The sequence below is a fragment of the Molothrus ater genome, chromosome 9 (assembly GCF_012460135.2).
Source record: "Molothrus ater isolate BHLD 08-10-18 breed brown headed cowbird chromosome 9, BPBGC_Mater_1.1, whole genome shotgun sequence".
NCBI classification, from domain to species: Eukaryota; Metazoa; Chordata; class Aves; order Passeriformes; family Icteridae; genus Molothrus; species Molothrus ater.
In genome coordinates this window covers 491,617-516,796 of record NC_050486.2, presented here as the reverse complement: position 1 = coordinate 516,796, position 25,180 = coordinate 491,617, and the positions used below count along the sequence as shown (strand labels likewise).

The following is a 25,180-nucleotide window of genomic DNA, read 5'->3' as shown; positions in this document are numbered from 1 at the left end:
CAGCCCCGCGTGCCGGGGCTCCCCGCAGCCTGCTCCGGGCGGGCGATGCCCGAGTGCCCCCGCGGAGCCCGAGCAGAGGCTGGGGCTGCGGGGAGCCCCCGCCGCAGGTGGGAAGCGCCGCCAGGGGCTCGGGCGCGCCCGGGGCTCGTCCCGCCGCCGAAGGGGAAAGGACCGGGAGAGGAACGGAGGGAGGAGCGGAGGGTGGGAGGTCGGACCGGGAGGGAGGGAAGGAGGAGGAGCGGGGCGGGAGTCCGGGCCGGCCCCGCCCGCCCCGCCGCTCCGCACCTGAGCGAGCAGCGGCGGCTCCGCGCCGGCCCCGGCCCCGGCCCCGGCCCCTGCGACGCCCGCCCATGGCTCGGCCGCTGCCGCTGCTGCTCTGCCTGGCCGCGCTGGGCGCCGGCTGCCGGGCAGGGACCCAGCCCGCCGGCACGGCCGGGCCCTCCGCCGAGCCGCTGCAGGACGAGGCGGACAACCAGGAGAACATCCTCTCGCAGGTACCGCGGGGACTGCGGCACCGCGGCGCGGGGCTGGGCACGGCCGGGCGGGGCTGTGCGCGCCCTGCGGGGCGCTGGCTGGTGCTGCGTGCTGTGGGTGCTCGGCAGAGCTGGGTGCTCCTGAGTGTGGACTTCTCGGCAGTGCTGGGTAATACTGTGCACACTCTGAGTGATGCTGGGTGTGCGCTGTCGGTGGAGCTGAGTGATGCTGCGCACATCCTGGGTGATGCTGGGTGTACATTCTCGGTGGAGCTCAGTGATGCTGTGCACTGGAGGAAGTTCATCACGGAGGGCACAGTGAAATCACTGAAGCCCATCAGGGAGCACTTCACAGACTCCATCCTATCATTTCTCCGGGGGGACTCAGAAAAAGGGAAACTCATTGAGAGAAGAATTGGTGGGGCCTCTTTGTGCGCCGAGGGGAGGGATCCGGGCTCTTTCCCTGCCAGTGGGATGCGGTGGAGGTTTCTGTTAGATTTGGCTGATCAGGCAGTGTGTTATTATCTGCCCTCGGAAATGGCTAACGCAGAGACTATTGCAAATGTACCGCCAAAGTTATTTTTGTGCTTGGGCTTCCAGAAGCGCTGTCTGCAAATCTCTGTAAAGGAAATTCCTGGCATTGTATAGGGCTAATCAGAAGTACTGCTTCACCACCAGGTTACGCTGCTTATAGGGTGGCTTTCAGTCACTCTTCCAATGTACCCTTGCCGTGTTGGCCTGTGTAAAACAGTCTTGCTCTAGGTAGCAGGTGGCTTATTGGGTCTTTTGCACACAGAGCATTAAAAGAAAGCAGAAAAATTAAAAACTCTTGTATTTCAAATTTTTTTCAAAGTGGCATTCTGCACACAGTACAATAAAAAATACAAAAAAAACCCTCCCAAACAAACAAACAAACAAACAAAAACAACTGAAAGAAGCCAGTTTTTATTCCCCTTGTCGGTAGCGATTAGCTCTGTGCTCTCTAGAAAGCTCCTTGGCTTGGCAGATTCTGGAAGAGCTGGCCAGTTTCCTTGAGATTCAGGGTATCCAGAGTGTCCTTGTTTGGACCTTGAGCTCTAGGCCGTGCTTGTCCCTGGGTGTGCAGAGGACAGGAAGTTTCTCACTGCTGGTGACCTGTGCTCAGCTGCTAGGTGACTACGACAAGGTGAAGGCGGTGTCCGAAGGCTCCGACTGCCGCTGCAAATGCCTGGTCAGACCCCTGGGCCGTGGCGCCTGCCAAAGGATTAACGAGGGCGCCTTCAGAGCCGAGGATTTTTACACGGTGGAAACCATCACGTCAGGACCCAGCTGCAAGTGTGCGTGCGTGGCCCCCCCCTCAGCTCTCAACCCTTGCGAGGGCGACTTCAGGCTGAAGAAGCTGCGGGAGGCAGAAAGCAGCGACCTGAAGGTAGGAGAGCAGCTTCAGCTCCTGACTCTTTGGGGACAAGGTCATCTTATGAAGACTTTTTTTTTGCTGAGCTTTTTCTGAAAAAAACCTCTATTTCCTAACATTTTTCTTAAACCTTCTCCTAGTTATATTTATATCTGCATGCTTGATATAGAAAGCAAGCTCAGCTTAAGGGATTGAGTCGAGCAGCTGCAGTGGATGATTCACTTGATTCATCCTGTGCTGCCTGGGGTCCACTGTGGCTTTCTGTGCTGAGAGCCCAGTAGGGACTGGGCTGCTCCCTGCCCTCTGTCCAGCTCCAAATGTCCCTGGAGGACAGCTCTGCTCTCCTCAGCAGCTGCCAGATCTTTTTTCTGTTGCAGACAGGGACTCCCAGGGACCCACGCAAAAAAGCTCATTTGGCTTCCATGGGCCGAAAGCTGCTGATGCGTCATCGTGAGGGTGTGATGCACAGCTGGGTGATGGCAGGATGGATTTGTTGTTTTAAATGCTGACACTTCTCTACTATTTAGTATTTTATCTCTCTAGTAATATATACTTCTTTTCCAAAAGTGACAGTGTTTGTTTTAAGTACTCCTGTAGTACTTTTACTGGATTCTTCCTTTTGCTGTTGTAGCAGCTGGCAGCAGACCCTGCTGGTTTTCCAGTTTGCTTCCTGTGCCACTGGCTTGGTCCAGTCCCGATGAGTCCCTGGAGTGGCAGGTTGAGTGCTGGTGGCACTGGTGCCCCTAAATCCCTCTCGGGTAGGAAGGGGGGTGGTGTGCAAGGTGCCGTGGGGCAGCTGCTATTGAGGCCACCACGATGGGCTTGTTCTAATTAATTTGGAGCTTGAGGATGTGTTTCATCTTGCCCAACTGCAGACAGTTAGCAGCTTCTTGTCCAAGCTCCCCTGCAGCTAGGGAAGATAAACAGGCACAGGCAAACAATCCATCATTCCAAGGAAGGATGACTCCCAGTCTGGAGTTGTTTGATGGTCCCTCTCTGGGGAAAAGCCAGGAGGTCCCACATGGCCTTAGATGGGAGTCTGAGCTCTCTGCGGTTAGGGAGGGGACACCCCCGAGGCGACAGAGCCACCCCTGTGGTCCCTTGCGGGGAAGCAGGCAGAGCTCCAGCTCCCTCCTCATCCTCCTCCAGGAGGAGCAGAACTCCTGGCTCTCCCTTGGCTCCGGCAGCTCTTCCCACCGGGTGCTGCTCGCAGCCAGCTGTGGTGTGAAAGGCTGTCTGTCTGTCTGTCCTCTAGGAACTGGCCCCGGCTCCCCTGCTCCTTTCGCAAGGGCTGGCGGCCAGCAGCTGCACAAAGTTTATCCAAACACACACACATGGGGGTGTTCTGTGCTGCCAGCGTCCAGCCCAGGAGCTGGGCAACAGGATTGCCTTCCCTCCAAGCACAGAGCCCCTCCTGGGGTTGGGATCACTGGGAACAGCCCCTTCTTGTAGGACAGGCTGGGAAGAAGGAGAGGACACAGCTCCAGTTGTTAATCTACTCATGAGGAGCAGCTCCCACAACTCATCAGTGAGTGAACCCCACAGCTCTAGCAGCCCCAAAGGGTTTTACTCTCTTTGCTGGTCCAACAAGCGTTGCTCTTTCCCGGCCCAGCAGCAGGAAGGGCACAGGGTCATTTGTATGTTTTGTTTTACCAGACTTTCTTATGATCTGACACAAGAGCCTTGGGTACTCCATGTGTGGGAGAGCTGTGGGAAGGTCCCTCCCTTGGGTGGGCTGGAGGATGAGTCCCTGAGGGAATGATGAGAAAGAGAGAGAAATCCAGGCAGCAGGAACACAGCCCAGGGCAACCAAACTCAGTTGAATGCCTGCACTGGGCTTTCCAGCTGAAGGTTTCAGTCCCATCTGTGCCTTTAGTAAGGTCCAATGAGAATTCATGGACCATCAGACCAGTGGGAGCCAAAGTCCACAGTGGGTGAAGGGAGGGAAGCAGAGAGTTGATAGGAACATCAGTGTGGTCTTTGGGGGAAGGTCAGTGTTGGCAGGGAGGAGCTTTATCTCAGATCTATGTCTGTGAAATGGCAGCATGCTGCCTGCAGGCACAGCGTGAGTTTTGGGGGTCTTGGTGCAGAGTCAGTGCAAGGAGGCTGTGCTCAGGATCATTTGCAAGGAGGTTAATGCAGTCTGCAACCTTTGTGCATTGATGGAAATTCTCCAGCCTGGAGGGAAAGTGGTTGTCTCCAGTGGCTGTCTGGCAGGCAGTGTGCATTGTATCGGTCGTCTCCATCCAGCTCTCAGTGGAAAGTGGATGCACAGCCATAAAACAGCTCTTGTCTTTTAATGCTGTCATTTTATCTGGCCCAAAAAATCTTTCCTTTGCTGTCAGCTCCACAGGGAGGTTGCAGAGGCTGGGGTGGAAACTCCAAGTGCTGCCAGCAGTGCTGCCTGTGATTCTCCCATGTTTATGAAGCTCTGCTGACCAGTTTGTAGCTGCTGGGAGAAAATGTCACTGCCCTGTAGTTAATTCCTATGCACTGAAAATCCTGCTCAGCCATTGGGGTTGTAGAATCCACAGCACCACGCTGGACATGTGGGGACACATGGGGACATGTGGGACCAGGAGGAGGTGGCCCAGGAACCCTTCCCACCAGCCATAGCGTGCTCAGCACTGTCCTCTGTGGCGCAGCACCAGAAACTGGACAAAATGCAGAACACGGGCTCTGCTGTCCAGATCCCCAGGGGTGACCAAGGGCTGATGCTGGGCAGGACACAGGCACAGGGGTGACTTAAATAAAGGGTGTCTGTGAAATGGGTGACTGCAAGAGAGAGCAGCATCCCTGTGATAAAATTTTTCTTCAGAATGGCAACTGTTGCCAGGCTGGCACTGAATTTCTATTTCTTCACTCTTGCAATTTGAGAGTATTTTAAAACTTTTTAACAAGTTTCTTCTTGTTCCAGGAAAAAGAGCACAGGATGGCATGAACTCAAGAGTCTGATCTCAAACTGAGCTGCCTTTTCCTTGTTGCCTCTTTTGCTGGCAGTCACATCACTGGTGGACTACTTAAGCCTTTGGGCTTGTGGGAGAGCCTGCCTAGAACTGGCAAAGAGAGCAGCAATTTACCTTGCTCTGCTACTAATCCCCAGCACCCAAAATGTGCTCCTGAAGCCCTGAGGCTCTGTGGAGATGGCGAGTGTCACTCTGCATGCCATGTTCTGACCGGGCAGCAGTGCAGCAGGGCTGTGTAAGGGAAACCTTGCCTTTTAATCCAAATTCTTGCACTCAGGTGGAGTGCACTTGACTTTTTGGCTGAAGAAGCTACACGGGGTATGTTACAGCAAGTGCTGCTGCCTGACTGTTCTCCCCTTGCCTTGCAGCTCTCCTCCATTGTTGAGATGCTGGAAAGTGCTTTTTATGGCTTAGACCTTCTGAAGCTGCACTCAGTCACGACCAAGCTGGTGGGTCGGGTGGAGAAGCTCGAGGAGGTGAGTCCTGCTCTCCTTCAATGGCCTTGCCCTCAGTGGGACTGACCTCCAGCCAAGTTCCTGCTACCTTTGGTGCATTCAGAGCCACGCTGCCTGGGAAGAAATGCTAATTAACTATTTGGCTGAAACTAAACCAGACCAGACTTGGATGTCTGAACCAGACCTGATCACAGGCAGTGCTCAGTGCATCCCCACCCCACCAGCCTTGCCTGACCCTCTCCAGCTCCCACAGTCCCTCAGGGTTTAGACTGGGAGCGGGATCCCAGCTGTGGCCTCAGCAGGAGCAGCATCTCCTTTGGGTCAGAAGGCCTTGCTGTTAAGTTTTTCCTCTTCTCAGTTTTACTTGCATGCTGGTGTGATGGTTGCTCTCAACCAGGAGCTTTTGTGCTGTTTGATGTGGGGGTGAGAGGTTCAAGGCTGGTGCTGGGGTACACTCAGCAGGACTGTGGGGAGCCAAGGAGCTCACATTCCTGAAGGACCAAGTTACGTCTTGGCCTGTGTTAAAACAGAGCAGAACCCTCAACCTTCCATTTAATTTTAGAGCAGACTTCCAGTGAAATAATTTTCACTTCCATACAGTTTAATATTTCTTTGGCTAGCACAGCGTAGGGTTTGCAGTTTAAGCTGTGCTCGGCTGTGTAGGAACAGGTTGCCAGATTAAATAGTGGAGTTTTCTCCCGTGGTCCGTATCTGGGACGGTAATTCCACATTCTTGTCGGAGTGGAGCAGTCCTGTTTGTCTCCAGCCAGGAGCTGAGAGGCAATGATTTATAAAGCCAAAATTCCACTTGCAAAGTGTTTCGGGAAGGCACGGCGTGCTCCGTCCTGGGGTCAGGAAGGAGACTGCTGAGGGGGGCACACTTGCCTGGGGGGCTTTGAGTTTCCAAGCATGGAAATTGACCCAAAAGGGGTTTTGAGGTCTGAAAATAACAAAGCACCAATGTTCCCCTTCGCAATCCCACCCTCTTCCTGTGGTTTAGTGCGTTCTTCAGTCATTACTTGGGTTTGCCAAGGGATTGTTTCAGGTGGTGTTATCACTGAACTCTGCTCCAGTATCAAAGTGGCCCTGCCTACCAGCTGGTTTCTGCAGGGGGTTCAGAGCCAGCAGTGCTGGTGGCACACTGGGCACGTGGGGTGACCTCTGCAGCCTGGTCACTCCGCTCACAGCCTGTCACAGGGAGGCAGATGGGCAGAAAGCTCCGTAGAGCTGAAGGAGTTTGGCCTGGGATGGAGTTGTAGAGGTGTAGGAGCAGGGAATTCACAGGGGTCTCAAATTTCCCAGAAGTGAGGCTGCAGGATCATGTAAAAGCAGCTGAAGCTGCCTGCAGGCACTTGGACAGGATGGAGAAAGGCAGGAGAGGCCTTGGTTAGAAGGAGATTGCCCAGTGCTTGGGGCAGAGCTGAGCTGATGCAGACAGCAGGTGTGAAATGCCTCCTGCTGCTGGCTTAGCACGGGAATTCCTGTTGGGAGGATGTGGAGGAGGATCACACCCTGCACTGGCCTGGGCTCTGACAGCAGGACAGCTGAGATGCTGAACTGGAGCCTGGCATGGCTTCAGAGCATCGCCCTCCCAGGCGGGTGTGCTTTTGGCAGCTGCTGTCCTGCACAGCAGCTGAGCAGCCTCAGCAGCATCACAGGCCAGCTTTGGTGCTGCCTCTCTGCGCAGGGGGAGGCAGATTTCAACCTTGAGCAGGTCACAAGCCAAACATGACACAGGAGAAGCGATAAGGGCACAAGGCCTTGGAATCAGTCATCCTCTCCAAAGCAGGATGGTGTCGAGAGCTGCTCCTGCACTGCTCCTGGGAGAGCATCATGAGATGCCCTGCTCCTCTGCTTACTGCAGCAAAATGCTTGCTGGAGAGTCCCTGTGTCATTGGACTCAGCCTAAAATATCCTGGTAAATCGGTGACTCATGATTCTTGGGTAAAGACTGGGAATTCAGATACCCGTGGAAGGGGCTGGGGGTTAACCCTCTGGTTTTGCAGAGCTTGGAAGGTTTCATGAGTTCTGTGCAGTACAACAAGGTATTTTAGACCAATGGTGTTGGTAGAGGGAAGGAACTTCCAATTCTTGGTCCATGGAGTGCCTTCTCTAGTGAGGCAGCTCCTCTGCTTTGTTTGCAGCTCACAGCTGTCGCATCAGCTGGCAATTTTGAGGTCACAGATGGAGGTCACGGTGGGTTTAGGAGAAATTAATGATGGAACAGATTGAAAATGAAGGATCAGGGTAACCACCCCCAGTGTCTGTGCTAAAGTGCTTTGACTGATGTGCCACCTATCCAAAGCAGTTGCTGTTTGAGGTGTAGAAGCCCAAGGAGTGATGAGCAGAGACTGCAACAATCCCTTGGGTATGGGGTGTGTCTGTGGCTGGGGGACTGAGAAGAGTGAAGGGCTTTGCCTGCTGGGTGAGTTGCAACCAGCCCCAGCTCTGTCCCTGTCACAGGACAGCTCTCTGAGGGTCACTGGCTCTTGTCCTGTTCCTAGATTCTCAGATTCTATGGGAGCAGAGGGTATTGGGGAGCAGCAGTCCCTGAGTGCAGGCACTGTGTGGCCAGGCCAGGAAAGTGGGATTAATAAATGCAAGATGAACTTGCTGCCACAGGTAAAGGGCACCAGGCTGACTTAAGGTGTTTCAGCTTGTCTTTTCCTCTTCCTTTTGTGAGCTGGTGAATGTGGCTGAGGGTGGGGGTTGAAGAGCCTCAAGGCCACTCTCCCACTCCATGGGAACCTGCAGCAAAGAGTGGATCTGGGATATGTACACCAGGGAGGGGGTTCCTGGATCCCACTGGGGTCATGGGCATCTTCTTAGCAGCTGAAGTGCCTAGCCTCATGGAGAATCCCCAGCTCTGAGCCCAGGATGGCAGCACAGAGCTGCAGAGCTGTGGTTTGGGGGCCACAGAACACCCCTTGTCATTCAAGTGTCCTCTCCTGCTTTCCTAGGGCATGTCCAGGAACTTGACGCAGGAAGGCCAGCGGGCAGGAGCCAGCGGGGAGGAGGGTCTGCAGGATCCCCCTGGCAGGGAAAACTGCTCCAGGCTCCTCACCAACAGCCTGGCCGACATTGAGAGCTCTCTGCAGCGGGACGCGGAGGCTGCCTACGCTCACTCGGAGGTACAGCTCGGTGTCACTGCTGCTGCCCGCGTAGCCCTGGGGTGGCTGCTGCCCCGGGGCGATTTTCTCCTCACTGGAGTGACCCCGTTCATGTGCCTCTGACTCCAAGCCGTGTGCCTCGGCACAGCCCAGCTGCTGCTGGGATGGGATGTAGGTGGAAGCATGGGGAGCTTGCTCCCTCGGCCTCCCCCCTTCCCACGGGGTTGTTGGTTTTCGAGGTCAGCGGTGGCTGAGCTGCTTGGAAAACGTGATGTCATTGTGGGGCCGGCTGGGAAGCGCTGGGAAACAGAGCCTTTGATTAGCAGGGCTTGGGGCTCGGTGGAGGGACAGCCTGTCGCCTGCCTCCCCTCCCTCCCAGCCAGGCAATTACCCCTCCACCACCAGCCCCTGTGCCTGGCGGGCTCTGGGCAGGGGCTTGGGCATCCCCTGGTTCTGGCACCCAGCACCAGACTGTGGGGTCCCCATAAGTCTGCCCAGCATGGGGACATCCTTTGCCTGGGGCAGCAGTTTCGGTGCAGCCCCAGAGAGATATGAGCGGGGTGTTTGGGGAAAAGGTCTGACCAGGGTGTTCTGAAGTTCTTGCTGCTTCAGTGGGACTATCTAGGATGGCCCATGCTCCTCTGATCCCTGCTGGGCAGCTCCTGGAGTGTCCTGCCCTCACCCCAGTGTCCCTCTGCAGGACAATAGGAGGTGTCTGGCAGGGAGGAACAGTTAGTGCATAATTTCCAGCTCAAGCAGGGGTGCTCAGCTCCTGAGGATGGCAAGAGCCTGTACTTGCCCTCCATCCCTGCTCTGCAGATCCTGTGTGGGGATGGGCTCCCCAAGCCCCTGGGGACAGTGCTGGGCTCCCACATGTGCACTGTGTGTCAGCAGGGAGGGAAATGGCACCAACTGTGCTGTGCCAGCACTCCCTGCCCCAAGGAGAGCCGTGCCCAGGCAGGGGTGTCCGGCTGTGCTCCCAGCCCCACTCCCCTGCTCCCCACACCATGAGCTGAGCAGCTGCTGCCTGCTGGAGAGGAGCCAGCCCCAGCCAGGCAGGGGAGCAGAGCATGGGGCTTTTATTACCCTGAGTGACCTCATTTCCCAATATTCCCCTTTTCTCACTGCTAATTGCAGCAGGGCCCATCTTGTCAGCCAAATGGGCACTGCTTCAACCCTCAGGCTGGCTTTTCGATTTTCTTTAATGAGATGAAATTCTTCAGACCTGAGCTGCGGCAGCTGGTCCCTGCCCTGGGGGGATTCCTGGTCCCTGCCTCGGGAGGTTCCTGCTCCTGCTGGGAAGGTGCCTTCAGCCTCTGTGCCCTGTGAAAGCTCAGTGTACATTGCACACTCTGCAGATCAGCTGCTGGAACCAGCCCCTGGCATTCCAGGGAGTGACCCTACTTCTCCTGCCTGTCCTGCACCCCACAGCGTGTCTTATGGAGCCCTGAGTCCCAGAACTGCAGGGTGGCACCAAGGATATGCAGGAGCAGTGCTGGTCTGAAGGGCTTCCTATGGCAAAATGGACTGAGGGAGGCCCTGAGGAAGGAGGGAGCTCAAATCCTTCTGCCCAGAATGGGGCTGTGCAGCCTGACCTGCCCTTTCACCAAAACATGGCATTTCTAGCCTATCTGCTAACAACCTCCTGTGTCTCTTCCAGGGAAAATATGAAGAAAGATTCCTGAAGGATGAAACCATCTCCCAGCAGATCAACTCTGTGGAATCCCTCCCGGAGCTGCACCTCTCTCTGGAGGAGAAGAAGCCTGAGCAGCTCTTGCAGAGGAAGCTGCGGGTGAGGAGCCGGCCTCCTTCCAAGCCCACCATTGTCCGAGGGGTCACCTACTACAAAGCCCAGTCCAGCGAGTCAGAGAATGACATCGAGGAGCAACGTGAGTTGGGTATGCAGCCATGGTGGGATGGTGGCTGCATCCTGCAGCAAAGCCAGTGCCTCATCCCCTGGGAATGTGGGGGCAAAGTGTGTGGGGAGCAGCAGGGGGATGTGAGACAGCTGGTACCTCACTGCTGTGCAGTCTTTGAGCTGTGCATGCGGGGCAGTGTAGCATTGTTATTCCATGGAAAATCTCTGATAGCCAAGGAAATAGCTCACTTCTTTGGTTCAAAACATCCAGCATCAACACCTTTCCAGAAGTAAATGGAGGTTTATTCAATATGCTTGCTTTTCAAACACGCCTGCCTGATGGCATCCCAGGAGGATTGTGCAGTGTTTGCTGTGGTGGAAGGCAGTTCAGGGCTCATGGCCCAAGCTGGGAGCAGGGGATGAACCCTCATGGACCGGTGGGGCAGGCAGCACGGGCAGGGCAGAAGGGCAGGTGCCCTCGCTGTGCAGACTGGCTCAGCAAGGACATCCAGCCCTGCCCTGCAGGGGTTTGTGAGCTCCTGGAGATGAGGAGGATCAAAGGGTGCCCGTGCTGGCTGGGGAATCCCAGTGATCCCTGTGCCCTGGCTGAGGCTCCTGCTTTGGATCCTGGGTTAGGTGAGTGGGATCTGGTTTGGAATGCAGCTGGGTCTCCATCCTGCCCATTCTCTGGGAGGTGGCAGGGCAGAATTGATTTCTGTCACCTCCCGCTCTGCTTGGCCCGAGGTGGTGGATGTCACTGTGATGGGGCTTCACTCACCTCCTGACATGGGCACTGTCAGCCTCCAGAGGGGACACGGAGAGGGAACACAGGTGGATTTAGTACCAGCCAGCCTGCAGCAGTGCCCAGGGAGCCAGTTGGAGGGGCCTGGCCCCCCTGGCTGCAGGGCTGACACCTGTGCCTGTGTTTGGCAGCGGACGAGCTCTTCAGCGGGGACAACACGGTGGATCTGCTGATAGAGGACCAGCTCCTGAGGCCCAGCAGCAGGGCAGGCGAGCCCATGAGAAAGCCCTCCCCAGTGGGGTGGCCGCCCACCCCTGGCATAGCTCCCACCACTCTGCCAGCTGCGGGCACTGCTGTGACATCCACGGTGCCGCTGTCCCCTGCCACGCCAGACGCCACCACCATGAGCTGGCTGATCCCTGCCCCAGAGTCCATGACTGCCCTGACAGGGCTGGCGGAGGAGGGGACCCCACAGCTCCCGGGCATGGCCAGCACAGTGATGGCCACAGCCACAGAGAACTTGCTCGTGGCCACCCCCACTGGAGGCTGGAGTGACATGGAGCCCAGCCCAGGAGCTTGGGTCGAGGCAAACACCCCTGCAACACTGGTCAGCCCAGCCATCCCTGCCACACCAAAGGAAGGCCTGGAGGAGGAGGACATCAGGAACATCATTGGTGAGTTCCTGCAGGTGCTGTGCCCATCCAGCTTTGTGAGGGGGGGCTGGCTTGTGCCAACAGCCCGTCCTAATAAGCACAGCACACCTGGATTCAGTCACAGATGGGAGGTGTCATGGACATGGCAGCTGGACAGCACTTCACTGGGGTGCCAGGTTTAATTATTAACTCTGGAACCTACTGTAGTTTCCTCCCACCTTTAGGGGCTGGATTGGGCAGAACAAAAAGCGACGGGACCTCAGATAGTCAGCAGCCTCAGCTGGAGCAGGGACATGGCTGAGGCTGTGGGGAGATGTTTGTGGGATCTGGCCAGTCCTGCTGGGCCTCACAAAGCTGCACCAGAGCCAAGGTGGCAGGGGGTTCCTGCTGGGTGAGCAAGGGGCTTGCGGGGGGGTGATGCCTTCAGGGAGAGCATGGCCACCCTGCCTCTGGCCTCACAAGCCTTTCCTTGCCCATGCAGGGCGCTGCAAGGACACGCTGTCCACCATCTCAGGGCCCACCACCCAGAACACCTACGGGCGCAATGAGGGAGCCTGGATGAAGGACCCCCTGGCCCAGGAGGAGCGGATCTATGTCACCAATTACTACTATGGAAACACACTGGTGGAGTTCAGGAACCTTGACAATTTCAAGCAAGGTGGGTTTGCACCATCTCTGATACCATGCTAGCCACCACTGAGCTGATCCAAGCAGCATCCCTGTTCCTGGGGATGCTGCATCGTGGAGGGATGATCTGCCTAGGGACCTTCCACTCTTGGGTGCTGACACCCGGTGTGCAGGGTACAGAGCATGGGACAGCTCAGGCTGTGGCTGGTGGCCAGGGAGGGAGTGTAGGCAGAGCTGTGGGCAGAGGTGCTGCTGGCATGGCCACTCACCCCACAGCAAAGGGAGGTCTCAGCAGCCAGGTGTGTCTGCCCTGCAGGTCGCTGGAGCAACTCCTACAAGCTCCCATACAGCTGGATTGGGACAGGGCACGTTGTCTACAACGGTTCCTTCTACTACAACCGGGCCTTCACACGCAACATCATCAAGTACGACCTGAAGCAGCGCTACGTGGCCGCCTGGGCCATGCTGCACGACGTGGCCTACGAGGAGTCCACCCCGTGGCGGTGGCGAGGCCACTCTGACGTGGACTTTGCCGTGGACGAGAACGGCCTGTGGGTCATCTACCCAGCCATCAGCTACGAGGGCTTCAACCAGGAGGTGATCGTGCTGAGCAAGCTGAACGCGGCCGACCTCAGCACCCAGAAGGAGACCACGTGGCGGACGGGGCTGCGCAAGAACTTCTATGGGAACTGCTTTGTCATCTGTGGGGTCCTGTATGCAGTCGACAGCTACAACAAGAGGAACGCCAACATCTCCTATGCCTTTGACACGCACACCAACACGCAGATCATCCCCAGGCTGCTCTTTGAGAACGAGTACGCCTACACCACGCAGATAGACTATAACCCCAAGGACCGCCTGCTCTATGCCTGGGACAATGGCCACCAAGTCACCTACCACGTCATCTTTGCCTACTGAGACCCCCCCACCACAGTGGGGCACTGCAAGCCAGGGGCCACCAGCACCTTTTATTATTATTTTTATTGTTATTATTGTTATTTTGTACAAATTGAAGAGTAAATGATGGGTTTTGTTTCAAGCTGGTTTTTTATGGTGGATTGTAGATCAATCCCCAGGCCAGAAGCACTCCCTTTGTCTTTGCTGTATCCTTGCTTCTGATTTTCCTTCCCAGGGGAAGGAGGTCCTCCTTTGGAAGGGCAGGCCTGGCTCTCCTACCCAGGGAAGAGGAGGTGGCCCAGACACCGTCCTCCTGAGGATGTTTTTAGCTGGAGATGATCAGCAATACACCCTGAACCAGTGCAAAGCTGCATGCACCAGGTCCCAGCAGGATGCTGCTGCCTGCCAGTCCTGGTGGAGGACCTGCATGTCCCATGGGAATGTCCCATCTCTCAGGACCATCTTCCCAGCTGACGGCCAGCAGGCCCCTTGGAGATCCTGCTGTACAACGGGGCTGCGAGCACAGCTCCAGCAGCCCCTGGTGCTGGTACTTATGTCGAGGACTGTCCCCTCCAGCCGGGGCTCTGCTCTCTGCAGGCCGCTCTGGGGGGCTGGACGCACCCCGAGCCCTCACTCATGCCTGGAGGGAGCTGGCGGCAGGAGGGGGATGCTGTAAATATGTGTAGATGGCTTTTGTTTGTTCATCTTGTAACCCAAATAGTTCCCCTTGGCATTTGCTGGTGTGGTGAACGCTCTGCTCAGCTGGGCACTGGGCTGCCTGGGCAGGGGCTGGCAGGGCCCTCACTGTGCCACTCAACCTCCTACATTCCCTCTCATGCCCATGCCAGTCCTGGACCAGGACTACCAGGATCCCCTCAGAGAGACACAGCCCTTGCCCTCCTGCCCATCAGCATCTTGTATTTACCTGCTGTCAGTAATAAAGGATCCAGTACCTTTGCAGCTGTTCGGGGCTTTCTTTGACTCTGGTTCACCCTCTGGGTGCATGACAATGCACAGGGGTGTTTTGGGTGGGTTTTGGTTGGTTTGGGGAGAGCCAGTTTACACACCAGATGGGGACAAACTCCAGAGGGCTTTAGGCTGCTTGGGACTGGTACTGGGGCAGGGTGCCATGCCACTTCCAGCCCTCATGGGCTCCTCTGGCAGGGTCTGGGTGAGCAGCTTGTGTAGGGTACCTGCTCTCCAGCAGCAGGAGGAGGAGAAGGTAGATGTGCCATGGGCACTGCCAACACAGTGCCAAGCAGAGCCACACTGCACAGCCCAAGAGATGGCAGACCAGGGCAGGCGTTCCAGTAGTTTGCCTAAGGAAAACGGTATTAACAAGTACAATAATGAAGTTATTAGTAATAAATAAAAGAAGGATTTTACTGCCTTCAGTACTAGGGACAGAGAGGACAGAATTACACAGCATGAGAGATGCTCTCCACCACCAGAGCCCAGGGCTGCTGACTGAGGACGTGGTGCTGCAGCAGTCCCGAGCCCCCACCCCCACCAGCAGCCCTTCCCAAGGTTGTGCCAAGCTCAGCCACCACCCCAGTCCCCTCCCCAGCTCCCTGGCAGCAAATGCCCCCAGAGCAGCCAGCAGCCCCTACCCATGGCTGCGGGGGAGCCGTGTGCCTCTGGCTGGGGCACCGCTGGGGTTTTTATTTCTGACTATTGTGAGCTGGCCCACAGTCAGGTGGGGCCAGGCCAGGAAAATGAACTGGTGTGAGCAGCGCAGCCAAGCCCAGCTCCCTCCCAGCAGCGCGAACGCTGCGAGGATGGGGCCTGCGCTGCCGGGGACGTGGCAAAGGGCACAGCTTCCCCAAGGTGCTGCAAGGCACATACTTCACAGGGGTGTATTGCCCCTCATCCTCCTCCTCACTGCCCCTGGAGCTGTCTTGCTGCGGGATCAACCTGTATTTCCTAACAGCCACACACATACATTATTAATAATAATAATAATAATTAATAATTCATAATCCCATGTGAGCCAGTTAGCGCTCAAACCATGAAGGAAAGGCAGCTGGCTGTCAAACTGAAGCTCATCATCCTCTTCGCAAACTGCACAAGGGAGAAAAAAATAATGTAACAACATGCTGAAGTCATTATGCAAGGCTGATGCTCTGCTGGCAGCTCATCCCAGCTGAGCTCCAGTGTGCTGGAGCTCCTGGGCCCAGCTCTGGCCTGGGGCTCGGCTGACAGACTAGGAACAGTGAACAGAGCTCCACTCTGCAATGGCAGCAGTTGGCTGTGGCCAGTGTTTGGGGCCAATGGAAGCCTCCCCCGCTGCCCAGCGAGTGGCTGGCTGTGCTGGTGAGGCAGACAGGGCTGTGTGGTGCTGAGTGTGTGTGACACATGTGTGGCTTCAGGAGAAGGTGCTGTGGCTCCGTCCCATGGAACTGAAGCATCCCCAGCAAGGCTAGTGCTGCTCCAAGGGCAGTTGTTAGCAGTGAAAAGTATTAAATAGCACACACAAAAAACCCACGCAAACAAAAACCAGGAAAAAAAAACCCCCAAAACTCCAAAAACCCAAACTTTACAAATGCATCTGCTGCATGAAATCACTTCCTTTGGGGCAAGCCTTCAGCCGTGCAGCCACGTGGGCTGGGGAAGGCAGCACCAGGATCCTGGAGAGCCAGGCCGGTGCAGGGTGGGCAGTGCCTCATCGGGCAGCCCAGCCCCAGGGCAGTGGGGTTGTTCTGCTTGTAGTGCTTTAGTGGTGAGTGAGGGGCCCCAGCACCCTCTTGAGGGGCTGGGCTGGGCTGCTCCACCACACTGCTGCATCCCAGGGCTTCCTGCTGAGGGAGGCTGCATAGGCAGGATTTGGGAGGGAACGATGAGGAGCGGGGCTGTCTGGTCAGGCCCAGCACCTGAAGCTGGGAGCTGGACTTCTCCTGCTGCCCAAGCACCCTGCAGGGAGAGCGGCCTCATCCCAAGTGTGGGTGTCTGCTCTCTTGTCTCTGGCTCATCAGCCGACCTCTGGCAGCCTAACAGGGACAGAAATGAAAACCAACCCACAATTCTGGACAGCGCATAAGTAGCAGGGATGGCCCATGTCCCCCACGTCGTGTGGGGCTCCCAGGACTGTCCCTGGCGAGGAGCCAGCTGAGCTGCGTTATCCCTGGGCAGGATGCGGCCATTGGGTGAGGTCAGGCACAGGAATGGGCTAAAGGGGGCTGTCCCTGCTGTGCCCACATGCCAGGAGCCCCAGGACCTGCCAGGGAAGGGGCTCAGGCTGGTGGCAGGACCTGCTGCATGCCGGTGCTCCCCTGTGCGCTGTCACAAGAGCTACTGCAGGGATTTGACAATGGCCCTCAGGGCATGGGGCGTCTCTGGGACGGAGGGGGAGGAGCTGTAGAAGGTGTCAGTGTGATTTCTGCGCTGCTCTCGGAGGTAGGGAGGGACAGATGAACTTTTGATGTGGAGGATCCTGGTGTCCATCACTTCGCAGTCAATCTGCATCATCACCTCGTAGTCCTGCCCATTGATCACATTCTCTGCAAAAGTAAGGTTAAAAAAAAAACAGGTCAGAGTTAGCCCTGCAAGCTAGGGATCCAACAGCACTAAAAGCAGAGCTTTCTGGACCCCTTTTTGTCTGGAGCAGGAGCTGCAGAGGGGGAACTCCCTTTCTGCAGCTGCACACATGGAGCTCCCTCTCACACAGCAGAGCCCCAGACTGCTTGTGACACCTCAAAGAGCCCAGACCACACTTAGCATGTGCAGTCACACCTAGAAATTAATGTCTTTTATTTCCCCTTCTTCCTCTGCACATCATTACTGATGGAGTTTGCACTGTGTAACATTCATTACAGAACTGTTGTACTTGAGCCACTAAAGTATGGGAGTAATTGAAAATAGGTTTATTTAAGAAAGCTGAATGTTTCACTTTCTGTAACCCTCTTGACACTGGGGACCTTGAGAAATTTCTTCACCAGTTTATTAACAAAAAACCCTAAAATGTGATCTCTCAAAAGAATTAACTGTGCCTCATTCCCATGCTGACCTGGCTGATGTACTTGACTGATGTGGTGACACTGGGCAATACCACTCCCCTGACAGAGCCCTGGGCACAGGAAGACCTTGAGCAGCACACAGGACCCCAGTGTGGCCCCCAGCCTGGGACATCTGCTGCCACAGGAGCTGCTGGGCTTACAGGCTGTGCACATGGCTAGCATCTGCTGCCTGGATTTAAAGGTGGGAGATTATTCCCTGCACAGACAGTGTGCCCAGGAATGCAAGAGCTGAGATTGGATTTCCAGGCAAGACCAATCCTTTCAGAGCCAGAAGACTGCCATTTGGCTGGGTTTCCTTTCTGTGCTCAGGAGGATGGAAGATCACCTAATGGAAAGCGTATGGACTGGAGGAATGCAATATACATTACTAATTTTTTACTGTTTTCCTGAATTAACTCTGACTCTGGATGACAGCTGAGGACCGTGGCCGGACCCTGTTGTACCCCACACCACCTGCAGAAGCCATTAGATCAACCATGTCTGGTACAGTAATGAAAGGCAGGAGCAAGCCCTTGCTAAGGGGGCTGAGAGCCTGCAAGGGAAATCAAAGCTTGCACCTGCAAGGAATGAAATGGAAAAAGCTCTGTATGTGCCACCAAGAGACTGAGGCCAGGAGCAGCTGTGCAAGTCTCTGTGCCACTGACCCAAATCCCTGACAAGCACCTCACCCTTCCTGGATGCTGCACTGCTGATAAAGCCCTGCTATGACATGCAGGTGCCATGTCCCCAGCTGGGACCCTTTCAGAGGCCATTCCTCCAGGTCACCCCTTCTCTCTGCCTTTGGAGGTGCTCTTGGCTCCCACCCACAGGCTCAGGACCAGTCAGCAGAGGGAGCTGGGCTGCTGGTGCCACTCAGGAGAGGGGGCTGGGAAGGGGAGCAGAGGGGCACAAGGGGAAGCTGAAGGGCACAGAGCCTGGAGCCAGCAAATGGGCACAGATGGGCTCCCTGTGACACAGCAAGCTGGAAACAACTCCTCACCTCTCATGCTGTAGTTGGATGGAACCCCAGCTATGGGAGAAACAGTGCTCCAAAGCCACAAGTGGGTGAGGTGGGATGGGATGGTGGCCAGGGCCACAGGAAAACATCTTGATAGTGCAGTGAGCTTCCCTGACTATTGGCAGCCAGCATAGAGGGCTATCATTAAGTTCTGGGCATTGCACAAGACAGAGGAGAACAGCAATCCCAAGGGCTGCCCAGGCAAGGCAGGGAGCTGTGCTGTGTGGGTGGCACTGGGGAACCAGCCCAGGCCATTCTGACCAGCTGGGATCCCGATCCAGCTGTGCTGACACAGCTCCCTCCCAACAAAATGTGCCAGGATTAAGTAAGCCAGAGCTATGCTACCCCATGGCAGGAGGAGCTGTGTCTTCTGAGTCCACCACAGCGGCGAGAGCTGGGATGAATCACTCCCATGATGAGCTTCTCTGGCCAGGAGGCACACAGGGGATGCACACACCCCCCCACAGACATTCACAAAATACCCAAATCCTGCCCTCGGCCTGTGAGTTAGCCCAGGAGTTAAAGGCAGGTTTGAAATCAACATCTGATTCTTTCCCTTTTTGGGGTGAAGGCATTGAACTGCTGCAGAAAACCTCTGCAAAGGCTTTCATCTCACAGGGGTGAGGGCAGCAGTGGGAATGGCTCGATGCCCACTACAGGCATTTCCAGCAGCCTTTCTCATTACCCTTAGCTCCAAACAGACACAGAAGAGGAGGTGGGATGTTCCTCAGACACCACAGTAACTGCTTGGTGCTGCTGCCAGGCACCTGGACCAGCTTCATTCTAAGGAGGGGTCTGAAAGCAGTGGCAGCCCCAGAACACCCAGCCCACCCCAGCTCAGGGAGGGGCTGATGCTCTCTGAATGCCCATGTGATGGTCCCAGCAGAACAACAGGCGAACGTGACCTGAGTACAGCTGGCACAAGCCCCTGTTTGGGAAAACTAGCTCACTGTCATTGCAAAAAATGATTCCACACAGCTCAGTCCTGAGCTCAACGCCATTAAACTGCTTCATGATCTGGATGAGGAATAAACAGCATACTTAGAAGATTTCTGGAAGATGCTAAACTGGAGAGATTCCAATGACCTTGGAGTGGCTAGATTGGACGAGACTGCAATTCTGATAAAAGAGAGAAGCTGTCCAAAATTTTCAGAATGCATTTCAACCACAGCCAGAGCTGGAAAATGGGTAAAAATGGGGCCAGGCAGAAGTACTACAGAAAAACCTTGAGGACTGCAGAGGATCACTGTGGATAAGCCAGCAGAATGACAGGATTAGAAACAACAGCTCGACTGCAAGAGAAACAACTTTGACCAAGTTTCTAATGATAATGAAATGCAAGCCCTGAATGAAAGTACCCTGGGGACATGAGAGGATCTTCATGATGAAGAGTTTTTAAGGAAAGGCTAGAGGAGCAGCTGCCTATCAAGCCCTTGGGTACCAGAGCTCCACAGACACTTGCATTCACTCCTGGTCCTCTGGCCCTGCCCCTCTGTAAGCTGCAAGTTCCCACTCCTGACCAGAGCTGTGGTCAGCCCCTTCCTCAAACACCGCACCTCGAGTTGTGGGTTCTCCACTGGACTCCATCGTCTGATCTGATTCCCAGAACAAGCTAACGATTTTGCCTGGTGATTCCTGTGTCAGATCATTCAAAAACAGCCTTGTCATGCTTTCTCTCCTTCCCCTCCCATGCAGTACCAACATCTGGAGGCACCAGAGGGGCAGAGGGTGGGTTTCCAGAGGGGCCGTGCCCAGCACTGAGCTCAGCAGGTGCCTGTGGCTGATTCCTGGAGGGGTCAGCATGTGTAACCAGAGCTCAGACCAGCCTACACTGCCCTGCTGAGCACACAGCCACCAGCCCTCCCAGCAAGGCACAGGTAGCAGGGTGTCTGTGAAGCAGAAGTGGCAGCCCCAGGCTGCTGCCTGCTGCTCAGGTGCTGGCTGGAAGGTCAGCACTGCCAGTGTGCGTTACGCAGGGCTGCCCAAGGGCAACGCTGACACACAGTGATCTTCACTGTCCTGAATTACTAATGACTGATATTTTGTGGGATTATGTAAATGAAAACAGATCTCCTGTAAAGGAGAGATAGATTAATAATAGATTAATAGAGAGATAGATCAATAAATAGATTTACTGCTCCTCTTTGAAGTTCAGAACATACAGTTTTTCACACAGTGCAGACTCAGGCTAAACAAGCTATCCTTGCTGGGCCAAGAGCGTGTGCTGCAGTTAATTATTTGTTAACAGCTTTAAAAGCCATGCTTCAGATGACTGACTATTTCAAATTAATAGCAAAGGTAATTGTGCCAAGCGTTGCAGCTCTGACTGCACTTTCCCAAAGAGCCTTACTGGCTCTTGCAGGCTGTACCAAACTCCCAGCATGAGCTTGGTCTAGGGAACAGAAACCTAAATCCCAGTGCTGCTCTCTCTCTAAAAATAATCATGTTGCAAGATCCAACAGATGAAAGCTGAAGTCTGCAGTCCAAACCAAAACCAAATAGGGCTGAGGGCATTAACTACTGCTAAAAAATATTGAGGATGATAGAAGATTGTCTTCATATTTGAAGCACTATATTTTTAAAACTGTATTACTGAAAAGGCCATAAAACCAAAATCCTCCTTCTTCCCTCAGTAGCACTGACATCCATCAGTCAGTTGGCTGTTCAAATGTCTGTGAGATTGAGCACCTACTTCTATGGGAGATACTCTCTCAGAGAAAGGAAGAAGACAGGCAGAGGGCTTAAAAGGCAGGCAATGAAACTTTTGTTCTGCAGTTAGTAAGAACAAATGGTGATGTCTGCTCTTTCCACAGACTTCAACTTCACACATATTATCAGGCTGTTTGGCCCTATGGACACATCTGTCTGAAAGAAGATGTAATTCTAGATAATTTATCCTTTCCTACTTACATCTTCCCCAAAAAGCTTTGCTGCAGCAAATGTTCACTGTGAAAACTGGTGTCTGCAGAGAAACTGAAACAGAGCTCCCCTGAAAGGCCACCTGAGCTTGCTGGACTGTTTCAAACACCATGGAAAGGTTTTACAGCTTTCTGAAGGTGCACTCATGCCATATGTACATTTATAGAGCCTTATTCTACCAGAACTATAAATTTTACTTTGCTCTAGGCAATATCACAGTGTATTACCAAAAAAATACTCAGTGGGACCAATACTCTATCATTCAGTGAGGTCCTCAGTCCTCAGACCCTCGTCTAAGGCCCCAGCTGCCTTTGAAGCAGATAACCCATGTGCCAGTACCTACTGGCTGCTTTCTGAGTAGGTGACTTTAAATGGTCAGAACCTGCCTGGCTCTGTATCTGCTGTGCTCACTGAACACACATTTAAGGTGCTGTCAGCCACACAGATCTGGACTACATGTCCTTACTCCTGCTAAGGTACATGGAGGGCAATCACTTACCCCGTCCTTATTTAACTACCTGTCTTTGTCAATAAGGAGAGAGAATCATGCCCTCCTTGTGTGGGGGGTGGGGAGCAGAAGGTGACTTTGCTATCCATGGAACCAGTTTAACTGATGTCAAAATAGGAGCCAGTGAATCACCCCTGTGTAAGGTGATCCAAACCCACCCAACTCTATTAAAGCCATGTTCGCTGAACAGCTACTCACACTCTGTACTTTCCACAATTCCTTCTAAAGAGGGAATTACCAGTCTGTGTCAGCATTAATCTACACTTGGAGCCTCTTCTACAGCCCATCTCTCACAGCAGCAGAAACCAGGGCAGCTTTCAAAGAGCCACTAACATGCTCCAGCACCTGGGAGCTTTGTGCGAGCTGCACCAAGCTGACAATGATAAAGTTTAGCTTTAGGAATGATTTAGCATCTAATTATCCAAATAGTTTTTATTGTAACCTGCCCAATCCAGAGCTTATGTTTAGGGTAGCAGGGCTCAGAAAGTATGAGCCTCAGGAGTTGAAGGCACCAGCTGCACTCTGCTGCACTGCCTGCTGAAGGGCTGCAGCTGTCCCCACACATAACTCACAGGGCTCTCTCTACATTGTCACTGCAGCAATCTTCCATCTCATCTCCGTTGAGAAGCCCTGACTGTCCTACCAGCACATCTGGACAATGTTTCCATCTGAAGGGTTGGTATACACTACCAAATAAGTATATAAATGAAGCAGTATTACAGACTAAAAATACGTTCACTGCAACCACGCAGCAGGATTGCTAAAACATTTACAGATTGGATTGTTGGACAGGATTGAGGCAAGGGAGAAAGTTATAGTGTGACCCAAATAACTTCCCTTTTTAAAAGCCAATTTCCACTTGGAACTACTCCCAAACAGAGCAGTTGCAGTGGTCTCACCTCTGTGAACTCAGCTGTCCTCAGTCCTGGGCACAGACTAAGTGAGATCCTGGCATTTCAGTCTCCAGGTCTCTTACCTCCTCTCCAACTGTGAGCCAGGCATCTCTAGGAGTACAGAAACACTGGATCCACACCATCAAACTCACCCTGACAAGCCATGAGCTGACAGCAGGAGACAGGGTCTCTCTCTTCATGCCCAATCCATTGGAGCAGTGGTGTCAGGGGTCATCCAAGGGAGATATGCACAGGCACGAGAGGTAAGCAAGAAAACCAGAGGAAACAAGCTCTCAGTGGCCTCTGAAGTAAATAACGGAGCCACCAGTGAGTCTGGCACTGCTGTGGGTGAGGAGCATCACCTGCCCTTAGCTTATACCACTGTGTGGTTTCTGGAAGAGGCCAGCAGCACCTGTGAGCAATGTGGTCAGTGGCCAATCTGGGCCAGCTGGTGCTTTCTAGTACCTGCTCTAGACTGGGAAGTCTCAGGGAGAGGGAAGGAAAGTTGGCTCTTCCCACGGACCGTGTCCCACTGGAGTGCCCACCTCCCTTTTCAATCTTTCATACTGCATCACTTTCTCTAAGAGAAAGAACATGAGCTACTGAGGAGATGGCCCAGTGGGGACTCAGTGTGATTGCTATCGTTTTGGAGAGGGAGCCAATGGTCACCTCAGGAAGAGAAGATCAGATTCATCAGTGTTGACCCTCGCAGGCACTTGATTTAAAATTCCCTCAGATGGAGTATTTCTCAGAAAAAGAGAGACATTTTTGACAGCTCTGGCTGTGTATATGTGTGTTGTTGGCAGGGTAGCATTGCTGCAGGATGACCCTATTTAAAATCTAACCATCTGTGACAATGCTAATGACAAAAAGCAAAAACCCAAAGAGAAAACAAAGACATGGGTAAGGAGTTCTGCTGCACAGGAAACTCTAGGGAGTGAAGAAAGAGGCTAGAGGAAGAGCAATGCTCTTAGTCAGAACTATCCCATGCCCACTTGGGAGGCACTAAAAGGATAAACAAACTTCCCACACTGCCTGCAAATCCAGACCTATCCACTTTACAAGACATTAAACTGCACACAGGAGAGTAGCCTAGAAAGGCATTCCAGTAAAGGCTTCTTTCAAGAACTAGGGCTGGAGGGCTTGTCCCAGGACCAGGGCACTGTTCCCTCTGAGTGCAGCAGGGACTGAGAGCCATGGCATCTCCCCAGCACAGACCTGTGTATGAAACTACTGGTAACAACCCCTTCACTGCAAAATGAGACCATCTGTTTCCACCTTTTAGAGGGACACTAATCTGTGAGTGAGCCTTCCCTCTTGTCCCACAAAAGCTTGCTTCCTTTCAGCAGTCTCAAAGAATCATATTTTCCCAAGGTTTCTGAACACTCTGTATGTTGCTGTGCTGAAGGGAGCACCCTTATCCTCACTCACTCTCCCTCTGGGGCCTCCAATGGAGCACTAAGGTAGGGCTTTCCTCTGCAGGAGCTGTGCTTTCTTCCCAATCTGTTGCATGTACCAGGACACACTCAACTCTCACAGATTCTGTCAAGTGGTGCAAAACTGAGACTTTGGTTGAAGTAATTTTTTAAAAGTTTGCCTTATTTGTCACCTGCCTGATATTTATACAGCCTCAGTGGTTAATACCAGCACAAGAACACTTTACTCCTTCCTTCAGCAGTGCTGATTTCCACTTTAAGTACTCCTTAACACCTTGGTCCTCCACAGGCACTAGAGACTTCCTGGCAAGCCTCCTCTCAAAAATATTTTTACTATTTCTTTTACACCTCAGGCATGATGTTGCTCAGTATCTTTTTCTGGCTTAACTTCTTATGGTTTGACATTTAGTCTGCCAGAAATTATCCTCTTTTTTTTTCCTATTCTCTCATTTGGCTACAATGTCCATTGTTTAAAAGATACCTTCTTACTTCTATGGATTGACTTTAATGCGTTACTTAAGCCCATCGTATTTTTTTAGTCTTCTTTTGAAGATTTTTGCAATGAGCTTTTAATCTTTAATCAATCTTCATTTGTCAGCATTTTAACCCCACTAGTTTTTCCTTTAATGTTTTTCCATTTTATTTAGCCCCTACCTTTGAACTGTGGCATTTCAAGTTGCAGGCACTTATTGATAAAATTAATTTAACTACTGGACTAAATTTTTATTTTCAAGAGGTAACATCATGTTTGCATTGACATAGACCTTGCGTATCACCCAGTATCACTTGTATCCTGGTGTTAAAGTGTGTCACTGATTTAAGACTGCAGGCCAGTGAGAGCCTGTATTCCCTTACAGTTGAAATGTCTTTATAGCTTGGACGGTATCCAAAGAGTGAGCCGAATTTTCCACCTGTCTAACTTGAGTACATAAAGTTACCTCATTTATTTAGATACTGCAATCAGCTCTTGCTTGTAGAAGAGTATTTTTAACACCATCTTCTGTCTGTGTGGGGCGAGCACTCTCCTGCCCATGAGCTTCTGTGACTCAGTGCATGTGTCAGGCACCGATGAAAGCACTGCAGAGCCTGAGTGAACGCAGCGTGCTCATAAAGAGACATGGCCCTTGCAAACATTTCTGTCTCCCAGCTACAGCAACAGGAGATTTACAGCTTTCATGTGCAAGTCCTGCTCTGATACAGGGGTGCCTCCTTTCCCATGGAGAGGGGCAGCTGGGGCTGG

General features: G+C 53.5%; 2 protein-coding genes across 4 annotated transcripts in view; one reads left to right on the top strand and one right to left on the bottom strand.

Annotated features, from left to right (window-relative positions):
• Positions 1-304: 304 nt before the first annotated feature.
• Positions 305-14,134, top strand: OLFML2B (olfactomedin like 2B). Of its 2 annotated transcripts, none has more exons than XM_054515719.1 (8): positions 305-494; positions 1,618-1,881; positions 5,201-5,308; positions 8,248-8,418; positions 10,058-10,295; positions 11,189-11,671; positions 12,132-12,308; positions 12,594-14,134. In XM_054515719.1, the coding sequence occupies exons 1-8, from the start codon at positions 351-353 to the stop codon at positions 13,193-13,195; spliced, it is 2,187 nt and encodes a 728-aa protein (XP_054371694.1). In that variant the 5' UTR covers positions 305-350; the 3' UTR covers positions 13,196-14,134. The 2 variants fall into 2 exon arrangements, with proteins under 2 accessions (XP_054371694.1, XP_036243471.1); XM_036387578.2 differs by having other exon boundaries at positions 306-494; positions 10,058-10,286.
• The window catches only part of ATF6 (activating transcription factor 6), a 76,564-nt gene continuing 64,627 nt past the window's right edge, over positions 13,244-25,180 (bottom strand). For both annotated transcript variants that reach the window (XM_036387580.2, XM_036387579.2), the window contains exon 16: positions 13,244-16,671. In XM_036387580.2, the coding sequence (XP_036243473.1) occupies positions 16,463-16,671 (209 nt within the window). In that variant the 3' untranslated portion in view covers positions 13,244-16,462. The remainder of the gene's footprint in view (positions 16,672-25,180) is intronic.